General features: G+C 28.1%; 1 protein-coding gene and 1 non-coding gene across 2 annotated transcripts; one reads left to right on the top strand and one right to left on the bottom strand.

Annotated features, from left to right (window-relative positions):
* The first annotated feature begins 4,446 nt into the window (after window positions 1-4,446).
* LOC101212412 (probable inorganic phosphate transporter 1-3) lies at window positions 4,447-8,195 on the top strand. The gene is made up of 2 exons (XM_004147131.3): window positions 4,447-4,487; window positions 6,162-8,195. The coding sequence occupies exon 2, from the start codon at window positions 6,214-6,216 to the stop codon at window positions 7,825-7,827; it is 1,614 nt and encodes a 537-aa protein (XP_004147179.1). The 5' UTR covers window positions 4,447-4,487; window positions 6,162-6,213; the 3' UTR covers window positions 7,828-8,195.
* On the bottom strand, window positions 8,055-8,127 carry TRNAR-UCU. The gene has a single exon. It is a non-coding gene; the product is annotated as a tRNA-Arg (tRNA).
* Window positions 8,196-12,615: the final 4,420 nt, after the last annotated feature.

The raw sequence follows: 12,615 nt of genomic DNA, 5'->3' as shown, positions 1-12,615 counted from the left end.
ACCCAAAAAATTGATATATTGTTTTTATGATGTTTTGGTAATAAAAATTACCCCTAACAACATTAATTAGACCATCTTCTTTGATAATTTCTCCCAATTTAAACGAGAGAAGTCATAAACAACTATAAAACGGAATAGAAAAGAAAGTTTTGCATTACATTGATATTCTATAGAGATGGTGCATAAATTAATTCAACTATTATTACTTTATTTTATATAATGTTTTAGAATAATAATTAGAAACGTTTACAAAATAGTAAAAACAATTCTAATAATAGGATCCATATGATTACATTTTCTAAATTACAAAAGTAGTGAATTAAAAATCGAATAGTCGTTCCCATAGACTTTTAATACTTGTTTGATAACTTTTTTTTTGATAGTTATCTCATATATTTAATTATATTATATTTGTAATATAAAAAAATGTTAAATAGACTGCATCTTTCTAATAATTATAACATATAAAGTCTTTAAATAAAACATTAAGCAAGATCCACGTCCCACATACATACATATAAATATTAGTTCACCATATATTTATAATATATAGGTAAGAAAATTTTGTTATGGTCTTTTTTAATAATTTTATTGTTATTATCATTATATTTTCATTCCTATTTTGTTTTGTTTTTCTTTTTCTTTTTGAAGAATAGGCCATTTCGTAATTCTTTTATTCTTTTTAACAATTATAGGTATAGCTCTCTTAGTCTTTTTGTAAGTTTTTTTCTGTCTTGATTGTTGTTTTATTTCATGTTCACATTCAAGTCACAAGTTATAATTACATTAAAGAAGCAAAGATAATTTATTCAAAGTACCTTGTAATTATAACTTATTCAAAGATAATACATCGTCAAAATCACTATCAATATATGTCAAATCATACACATAAAGTTCCAAATATACGTACTAAATTAGATCATGACAAAAGTGTACTTCCAAAGTTTTGGTGGAAAAAATTGAAAAGGCATTCATATCGCAATTTTATTCCAAATTGCAGCGTTGTAGAAGAACAATTAAACTAATGTATTGAAAATCGTATAATCATTTATCTTTGGATTTATATGAAATTAATTTTAGGGAGATATCAATTTATTCTTCTAATTTGAGAAGTGTATCAATTTAGACTATGTGATCACTTTTTAAATAAGTTTTAAATTTTATTAGTTTTGTTTATTTATAATGATTATTAATGTGTTCATATGTCCTATATATTTGAAAATTTTACTGACTATGTGCTTCTTCTTATCCAAAAATTACCCATCACTAGATACATTTAATAATTATTACAAATGTCCATAAAATTGCATTGCCCTAACTTGCAAAAACCATAGCTGTTGAACAAGATGTCATGTTTTTCCAATTAATAATAATCTCAATCAAAGTTGTTGGTTGGTTTTTAGTGTTGGTTTTTCTTTTATTATTATCCCTTAAACATGTTTTCTCTTTTATAAATTACCTATATTTGATAGATAGATTTTTCTTTCTAAAATTGTGGCAGGTAGATTATTCTTTTCATATCTAGATATGTGTTTGGTTTAATTTTAAGTAAGTTTGATCTTTTAATTTAAGTGTTTTGATAACTACCTAAAATGATTAGTGACGGAACACTTCTAAATTGTATTTCAAATTATATTATTTTTGTAATATTTATATATAATGTTATAAGACATTAATTTTACAAAACTTTTAATGTAAAACAGATTGATCAACCTAGTTGAGAATATAGTTTATATTAAACATAATTTTTATTAAATTACTAAAGAAGCATTCTCTTGTTTTAAATAAATGATGGTCAAAAATGGGTTGTGCACGAAACATTGGATACCTCACCTAGAAACAACCTACGAAACTTAAATTAATTATTGATTATTAATTATTTCATCAAAATATATATTCATCAAATATTATAACGGATTTTTAGGTGATTAAATACTAACATGACTTTTTTAAGTCAACTTTTTTTTGGGTTTCTTGGAGGTTTAAAATTAATTAAGAAGATGTAATATTAATATTGTTTTCCAATAGAATAGATATCGTCTATGTTAGTTTATATATTTTTATATTTTGTCATGGTTGTAAATATTTTTAGAAATTGTCCCTAATAATTTTCCTACTTTAATTCTTTATTTTTGTTTAGTTGGTTTTGGGATACACAAAATGTAAAAAATTTATAAAAAAATCTATCCGATAATTAGTTAATCTCTATAAACTTATGTTATATATATATTATAACAAAAGTTATTTTTAAATATAGCAAAATGAATAAAAATATTCATAAATATAATAAAACACCAATGTCTATAGGTGTGATCGATAGACTTGTTAGATATTGATAGATTGATAATAGAAGTCTATTAAGATCTATCATTGTCTATTGCTGATAGATAGTGACATTTTGCTATATTTATAAATGTTTTCGCCAGTTTTATTATTTAAAATAATTATAATAGTCTCGTCTTTGAAATAATTGTATATCTTTTATTTTCTATTAGGGCTATATTAATTAACCTAATGATATGAACAACATATGTATCTATAGCTAGAGACTTATAATTGAAGGTGTGTTATATTTGATAGACTATTACATTTCCTTGTTCGAATTATATTAATTATACAAAAATATTTGTGATGGAGACTTGTCAATAATTATATGGTATCAATAATAGACTTTTATATAACTAATAGGAGTTTATTGTTGATAGACTTCAAAATTTGGAAATTTCACTTACAAAGTTGGTTTTTTTAACATTTTCTATTGGCTAGAGTTCAAGTACATTTTTATATTTACTATTAGAATTTTTTTATAAAAAATAAAAAAAGAGTTGGTCAATTATAGACTTCTAATCACAACTAAGACTTCTAATCACAACCAACACCCAATTACTCTATATGTGATAAGACTTTTATGATATAAGTCTATCATTAATACAATTTATATTACTGATAGACTTCAAAAATCGAAAACTTCTACATCAATCATATATAGTTTAATGCCTTTAGTTGACATTTTGGATGACCACTTTAAACAAGAGGTAAATTTTGGTGTATTTTCTTGTTTTAAGTTTTGTTACTTTTGTTATTTTAAAGCTCACCAAGGAGCCTCCAATTAAACTAAGTTATAAAGCATTGTATTCATATATTTATATTGAGGATTATTAAATAAGTGTTGTGTGTAAATTGATATTGAATAATGAATATGGTTGAGAGAGATGTTGTCCAAGGCAAGGCCTAAAGTTCATGAGCGAGTTCAAGCTCATGGGGTATATCGTGATGATGCATAAGAGAACATGCGTCCCAAAAAGGAAATAATTCTAATGCTTTGGGTTTGAGTCAACTATCGAGCTGATGAATATATATCAAAAGAGAAATAGTCAAGTCAGATCAAGACTAACACCCTATAACCTTGAGTGCTAGAAATATCTTAGATACCAGTATCATCACACATACTCGGACTCGGAGACATGTGATTTGACCATACCCAAAGAGAAGCAATGTTAATAATCTCCAAAGAAGAGACAAAGACCCTTACTTATTTTATGCTTTAATTACATTAGTCACTCATGGTACTATTTAAGCATCGAAATGCAATAGGGGTGACACTACACTGGTTGGAGAACCTCTTGCATAAATTAGCTTCAAATATCTCAAGACAAAACTAGGAAGATGCAAGTTAGAGGTGAATGACACCAAAAACTTGCAACAAAATCAATGGAAGAAGTGACTGGAGCACCAACAAATATTTTAATTGTTAGAATAAATAATGTCTTTCATGAATGGTTGCATCACTATATGATCGATGGTGTCTCTCATGAATGGTTGCTTCACTTCATGATAATAACTAATTTAAAGAAATGACCTAACTATTCGAATGACCACGAATAAGTCTATAAATTAAGTGTTCTTTCTCTAAATTTGATATATGAATTTGGTTTTGGTGTTCTATAATTTTACCTTCTCTAAAAAGTATCTCTCCATTTTCAAATTCGTTAAAGATTGGTTCGAACATAAAGTTTTGTTCGTTGATCTTCTACACGTGGTGCTACCTCTAGAAGAAAGGTAATTAATTTGTTCTATCCTGAGAGATAATTACTCTCAAACTCGAGCACTAAGGTGAATAAAATTATCTTTAAAAAACAACGTTAATTCGTTGAACTTAGATTTTTAATATACGTGGAATGTGTTTTACCCATTTGATATGATTGGAATATCGACAACATGTACGGAAAGAGTAACAATAAATGCAAATAAGTCAATCAGGCAAAATTAAAAATATGGTTAGAAAAATGGGAACAGAGACTTTGGAAGAAGTTGACTTGATGAATCATTGGTTGTGAAGATGGTATATTCCAAGAGATGCCTGCAGGGGCATTTCTGGAATTTCGATTACTTCACTTATAAAAACACCCCTTTTCCCTTCATCTTCTTTCAGCCCATCATCAAGGATTTCTTCTGCACCACTCCCTATCATTTTCCACAAATTTCAGGTTCTCTCTCTTCTCTCTTATGGACAATCATTTAGTTTCATCTCAAAATCATTACTCACTTTTATTCTTACAATTCCTTTTTGTGCATTTGTGAATGTTTTAGTATAATTAAAGTACTAGTATAGTTAAAGTAGGGTGATTCAATACGTTCGTGGTTTTTAGTGGTTTTAAATCTTACTTGAACTATGTTCAATTTGATTCATTTGAAAATATTTAATTTATTAATTTTATACCATTTTTTCTATAATCTTCTAATCATAACTATAATTAGTTAATGGTTAAAAAAAATTAGTTTTCACAAATTTAGGTTAGTTTCATAGTCTACAAATAAATTAAATAATTACGTAAGGTTGTAGTTCAATTATTACAAAAATAGAAAATAAAAAAATTAAACTTCTCACACACTAACTTATATATCCAAATGGATTGAAATTCTAAGTTCGTAATAGAATATCAATTCAAAATTTAATGAGTCTATTAATATATTAACATATTATGTATCAATTGTATTATACTCATTTTAACTTAATCAAATTAGTTGTTGAACTGTGACCTAAGCATTTGATATAGAACTTATTTGTTTGCTAATCTAATTATTGTTTACTAAATGAGTTTGACGTTACGTTTCATGGGTTTTGTTGATAGTATATATATATATATATATATATATATATATATATATATATATATATATATGTCATTTGAAGACTTTCATTTTTTTTCCAATTATAAAATCAGTTCAAGATATTTACTTGATCATAAAATACATTAAAATATGACCGTCGTGTTCTATGTGTATATATATATATGTCACTATCTTTTCATCTACTCCAAATTAAATATTACAAACATTGTAAATCTCTCCCAAGTCACAATCAAATGAAGATGGTTTAAATAAATAATATTATTCATAATTTGTGCTAAGGAGCTGGCATTTAAGTTGAACTTTAAAAATTCCTACAAATTTTTAATGTAAATGACTTGAAAATAATATAAATAATAGGCTGATGCCAACCTTCGTTTGAGTATATATCAAACTTTGATAAATATAATTAGGAGTAATATGTTGCTTGATTTTACTATTTCACATTAATTAATTTTTATTATTTGCTACATGATACAGTATTTTCTTTTAAAAAATTCACACCAAACACGTACTATTATATCCTAAACGAAACGTCAGACACAAATTATTTATAATTCAACTATAATAATTTATAATTATAATAATCAATCTACGCCTCTAAAAAGTAGTAGTATTATTTTTACAAAAGTGTAGGTATAGTGTTAAATTTTCATCGACGTGTAAATATTTTTCAAACCTTTCCATAAGAAAGGTAGAATTGATTTTTAATGAACCGAAATTAGCAAAGTACATAAAAAGAATAATATAGATATAATATAAATATTAGACAAGTTAACTTACATTAAAAACTATAAAAATATTTAATTCACATCCATATTAGAATTTTTCTTTTTCAAATATATCAATTAAATATCAATATTTTCATGAAAATTTCCACTAAAAATGATTCGAAAGTTATTGGAACAAGCTCAAATTATATATGTATATGTGTGTATATATATCTATGTATATATATAATTTCCCGTCATTTAGGCCAAAAATCAAGAAGTGACTAACCTTCTATTTCTCTTCTTTTTTGCTAATTTCAGTACAAAAAGAAGAAATAAAGAAATCAAAGCTTCCATAGCCAAAAACTTAAAGATGAGTCAACAACAAGTTGGAGTTCTAAACGCACTCGATCTTGCAAAAACCCAATGGTACCATTTCACTGCAATCATCATCGCCGGAATGGGTTTCTTCACCGACGCTTACGATCTCTTTTGTATCTCCATCGTCACTAAGCTTCTCGGCCGAATCTATTACCATATTCCAAATGGCTCCAAACCCGGCTCCCTCCCTCCCAACATCGCTGCCGCCGTCAACGGCGTCGCCTTCTGCGGCACCCTCTCTGGCCAACTATTCTTTGGCTGGCTCGGAGACAAGCTCGGCCGTAAAAAAGTCTACGGCATTACCCTCATTCTCATGGTTGTTTGCTCCATCGCCTCCGGCCTCTCCTTCAGCCACTCCCCAAAATCCGTAATTGCCACACTTTGTTTCTTCCGTTTCTGGCTCGGCTTTGGCATCGGCGGCGACTACCCTCTCTCCGCCACGATCATGTCCGAATACGCCAACAAAAAAACCCGCGGCGCATTCATCGCCGCTGTCTTCGCAATGCAAGGCTTTGGAATTTTAGGTGGAGGAATCGTCGCTTTAATCGTGTCTGCCGCTTTCAACAACCGCTTCCCAGCACCACCATACATGAACGATCCCATTCGCCCCACCATACCGGAGGCTGATTATGTATGGCGAATCGTTCTAATGTTCGGCGCAATTCCGGCCGCATTAACATATTACTGGCGGATGAAAATGCCGGAGACGGCGAGATACACTGCCTTAGTTGCTCAAAACGCCAAACAAGCTGCGGCGGATATGTCGAAAGTGCTGCAAGTTAATCTGGAATTAAACGAACAGGAAAAAAATTTCACGACCGAATCACATGCAAATCAAAACCGTTTCGGTTTATTCTCACGTGAATTCGCCAAACGGCACGGGCTCCATTTATTAGGAACCACCACCACATGGTTTCTTTTAGACATAGCTTTTTACAGCCAAAACCTCTTCCAAAAAGACATTTTCACAGCCATTGAATGGCTTCCACCGGCGAAGACGATGAGCGAATTAGAAGAATGTTTCAAAATCGCAAAAGCTCAGACATTAATCGCACTCTGTGGGACCGTTCCCGGTTACTGGTTCACAGTGGCTCTAATTGATTACTTGGGTAGATTTTTCATTCAATTGATGGGATTTATAATGATGACGATCTTCATGTTTGCTCTGGCGTTTCCTTACAATCATTGGAAGGAGAAACCTCACAGAATTGGGTTTGTTGTAATGTATTCGTTGACATTTTTCTTTGCCAATTTTGGGCCGAATTCGACGACGTTCATAGTGCCAGCGGAGATATTTCCGGCTAGGTTGAGGTCGACGTGCCATGGGATATCGGCGGCGGCGGGGAAAGCAGGGGCGATAGTGGGGGCGTTTGGGTTTTTGTATGCGGCACAGAGTAAGGATCCGACATTGACGGATCCGGGTTACCCAACGGGGATCGGAATAAAGAATGCTTTGATTCTGTTGGGATGTGTGAATCTTTGTGGAGCATTGTTTACTCTATTGGTGCCAGAATCCAAAGGAAAGTCATTGGAGGAGCTGACCGGGGAGAATGAAGAGGAGAACAGGAATGGAAATACAAATATGGTTAGGGATGTAAATGTTTAGTTGGGGATTTTTGTATTGTATAAGTAATGAATAGAGAGATGATGGTGGGATTGTAGTTTATACAAATGGGGGTGGTGTGTTTAAGTTTACATCAATCAGGTTGGTTTCGATTTTACTTGTAACTTTGAAATGTTTTATTTTTAATGTTTGAATATTATGTACATTTCGTACCATGTATAGAAAAAAGAAGGAATGAAACAGAAAAAGGTAAAAAAAGAAAAAGCGAGCACGCCCAGTGGGATTCGAACCCACAATCGCCTGATTAGAAGTCAGACGCCTTATCCATTAGGCCATGGGCGCTTACTCTTGCTAGAGGATCTGTAAGAAAGGTTAATAGTAATAAATATTCATTGTTATTCAAGGAATTATTAGGTTAAGTGTTTACATCTTCTAAAACTCTCCATTTTTATTTGTTGGTTCAAAACATAAGAATTTTGTTTATTGGAACTATGTTGGGTTGATTAGAAAATTTGACATGTTGGTCTTATGCATCAATAAATCATTGACATGCTCCATATCTCTAAATATATTAACATGACAATTTTATAATGTTCCAAATTTCCAACTTGTTCTTATGAAAAAATGTTTCTTTTTTTAAACTCCTTTTTATTTAAACTCAAGCTTATTTTATAAATGAAATACACAAAAAAATGTTATTCTACACCTTCCTTCAAATTTAGTTGATTTACTCTCAAATTTCTAACTATTTACAATCTAAACCTTACTACAAATAATTTGATTCTTATATTTGAAATTTATAACCATTTAATTTCAAATTAAATCTCCATTTTTATCCTCTAAAAGTCTAATTACCAACATGAGCTTAGTTCAACTGACACCTCTATGTTCCTGTAGACAAAAAGTCCTAGGTTCAAATCTCCACTCCAGCATTTATTACAATACCTTTGAAAAAAATTATAAAAACATCTCATTCCTAATTTTATAAGTTAAATAATTACAATTTTTTAATGTGGAGGACCGAACTATCTTATTTTAATCTTTGTTATTTTATTTTATCATTGTTGGATAAGATTTTCGAAGAAACTTAAAGCTATGAATTTTAAACTTTATATTTATATTAATTTTAATATATTATAATGAATGCAATCTCTAATACATGATCATTTGATTCTTTTTATTGATTTTTTTTTAATATTTTAAATTTATTGATCCTTTTTAATAATTGACTTTTGGATTTGATGATCTTTCTGAATGATCAAACCTTTAGGCTTGTTTATCTCTTAGAAGACTGGTTTTCGAACTTGTTGATCTTTCTTCAATGAATGATCTTTAGACTAGATGATCGTTTGGATCGGTCTCTAAGTTTTTTAATTGCTTAACGATCTTTAGAATTTATAACTTAAAAGAATTTCAAAAGTGTTCTTAGAAGACTGGTTTTTGAACTTGTTGATCTTTCTTCAATGAATGATCTTTAGACCAGATGATCGTTTAGATCGGTCTCTAAGTTTTTGAATTGCTTAACGATCTTTAGAATTTATAACTTAAAAGAATTTCAAAAGTGTTGGTACTTTTTAGATCTTAGGAACTTGAGAGGATCGGAGTTGTATCTTATCTCAAAAGCTTGAGAGTAGTTATTTTTTTCAAATGTTGTCCATAGTTATTGTCTTCAAATTAAATCTCTAGAAATTTAATAAAGACTTTAAATTTTGAGTGTTTTTCGCCTTAAGTTCTTTCTAACTTTTTCTTTTCTAGGGGTAATGGCTCTAATAAGATTTTCATGCGCTAGTTATTTGTTGGGCTTGGACTTGGACTTGAACTTGGATCCAATAATCTTAAATAGTTATAGAAGAAATAGTTGCAAAACAATTAAATTCAAAATAGTTAAGTATATAACAACATTTTTAAAAAAATTACAAATATAACAAAATTTGTCAAATTATATCAATGATAGGAGTCTATCACTGATAGATCATGTTGCAAATATTGGTCTATCACTGATAAACCTATACGAGTCTATCAGCAATACAAGTCTATCACTGATACAAGTCTATCACCGATAATTTTGCTATATTTGCGAAAAAATTTAAATCTTATTATATCCTTAATTATTATTGCTAAAATGACCATAAATTATAATTACCCATTATAGAAAGATTTAGAGAAAACAAAATACACAAATGTCTTAATTGAGTATGCAAATGCCTTAATTTTTCAATTATTATCGTAGGTAGAAAATCGTGGTATTTTAGGATCATTTTAAAATTTATCTAATTATTTGAAAATAATTATTTTTAAAAATGTTAAAGAATATTTTCCTTAATTATCAACCACCAAATTTATTATATTAATTTTAACTTCCTTAATTATTAATTTATATATATTTATATTTATTAATGTATTACCTTTGCAATAATTTAGGTATAAATTATATAATTTGTGTGGTAATAATATTTTTAATCATCATTCATTATAACTATTTTCAATTTAATGCTTAAACCAAAAGTTTTTTTCAAGCCATCGTGAATTCCGACTTTGAATTTCTTTTTCGATTTCTGTTTTTATTCTATTTTTTCCTTTCTATTTGGTAATTTTGAATCGGTTTGTCTTTATTTTTTCGTTCATTTTTCAAAACTTATATTATTTATAAAGTTTCCTAGCTTGTTGTTTCTTCTAAAAAATATTGTTGTTTCTTCTAAAAAATATTGTTGTTTCTTCTTCCATTTAGTAGCATATCTTCGTTTCATGTTCGGTATACCACTTCATACACAGATTATATATCTGTTCTGTATTTTTATTTTATCTTCTACACATGCTACTAAATAATACATTTATGTTTTGTGTTTTGTTTTATATATACTACTCATATATTCAATAATACATTCATAGTTTTCTTTTTTTTGTAATTTTTTCATACTGAATTTATATATCATTTCACACACATTATGTAATGGATCAATATTTTTTTTAATTATTATATATATAGTAGTGCATAATACATATATCTTATGTGATTTGTTACATATACACTACTTCATATATTTGATAATATATAATTCATTTTATCGTATATACATCTGTATATATATAATAATACGTACTTAGTGGCAGATATAAGTTCATTGTTTTCTTTAATATATAAGTTCAATGTTTTCTTTAATATATAAGTTCATTGTTTTATCATATATTCTTTCATATTTGAATTTCAATACCTTCTTATATACTACTAATAGTTTATGGTAATACATAAATCTTAGTTAAAATCCTAATAATATATGATAAATTTTCAGTACCTTATATATATACTACGTATATTCAATAATACATTAATTGTAGTTGAATTTCATTATATATCATTGCAATACACAGATGATGTTATTAATATATACATTTGTATATAGTAAAAAAAAAATTATTTATGTTTTATATTGTTTTTTTACATACTTTAAATTATTCAAACTTGATTGAAAATATACGAATATTACAAATTGTATTATAGCATATATTATATTAGAAGTGTCGACCATTTGTTTCTATATGGGTGTTATGCATTATAACATTATTGTCATTCAAATGGTTCGTGTAATGGCGAAGCGACATGGAGAACAAGGAAAAACGATAGTAATTAAGGAATTGGCAACATGAAATAAATGTCATAATATATGAGTTCGTTACACTCCAGAATTGTCGTCAATATTAAAACAATGACATTTTTTTATAAGAAAAATTGTCATGATTGTCCTATATTTGATAGGAAAAAAATGTCGTCAATAGCAGCACAATGATATTTAATTTCTAAAATAACTATCACGATTGACATATCCTTGACATTTAAAAAATGTCATAATAAACGAATTTGTGACATTTTTAAACTGTCGTTAATACGAAAATTATGACAGTTATTTGTTGTCATAATATAAAATATGACAGTTATTTGTTGTCATAATATAAAATATGACAGTTATTTGTCATCATAAAATAGTAATTAACGACATTTATTTTCTGTCATGAAAAAACTTATTGTGACAGTTTTTGAAAACTATCATAGAATAACTTTCCATGACTCCCGCTTCGATGAGTGTAAATAACTGTCACGGATTTTATTCACGACAGAAAATAATTGTCGTCGTAGACCACTTTTCTTGTAGTATATACTACTGCATTATACATTTATATTATGTGATTTGTTACAAATATACTACTGTATATATTCAATAATACAAAAATTGAAGTTGTCATCCTCCCACCGAATGTAAAACGTTCAGTTGGTCGACCAAAGAAAATTAGAATTCTTTCTAAAATGGACTTTAAGAGATGTGTTAAATGTGATCATTGTGGACATGTTGGTCATAACTGAAAGAGATGCAAGTTTTTCTTATTGAACTGGTTTTTTCCTCTTATTATTAGACTTTCTGTAGGTTGTTTCAAACTTTTATTTCAATATTCATATTCCAGTTTTTAAATAAATTATTTTATTTTCATATTTTTCCATAAATTTCTATCTAATGTACTTATCAAAGTTCCTCAATTTATTATATTTAATATACTACCATTCAAACATAACTTATTATTTATTATATATAGTATGAGTATTTGAAATAAAATATGTAAACCAATTTAACAAGTTGATAACATACCATTTCATTCATAAAATATATAATGTATTATTTAATATATATTATTCATAAACTAATTTAACATATCATCTCCATTCGACCATTTTTTCGTACAATTCCATCGATTTTCAATTCTTTCATCAAAGTCTCTGCATTGCAAACATATTTAGTATTTTCCTCAACATTAAATATATTAGAGAACAACTAATGTTTT

The sequence above is a fragment of the Cucumis sativus genome, chromosome 2, assembly GCF_000004075.3.
Source record: "Cucumis sativus cultivar 9930 chromosome 2, Cucumber_9930_V3, whole genome shotgun sequence".
NCBI classification, from domain to species: Eukaryota; Viridiplantae; Streptophyta; class Magnoliopsida; order Cucurbitales; family Cucurbitaceae; genus Cucumis; species Cucumis sativus.
The sequence above is the reverse complement of the archived record's forward strand: the minus strand, read 5'-3'. Positions and strand labels throughout refer to the sequence as shown.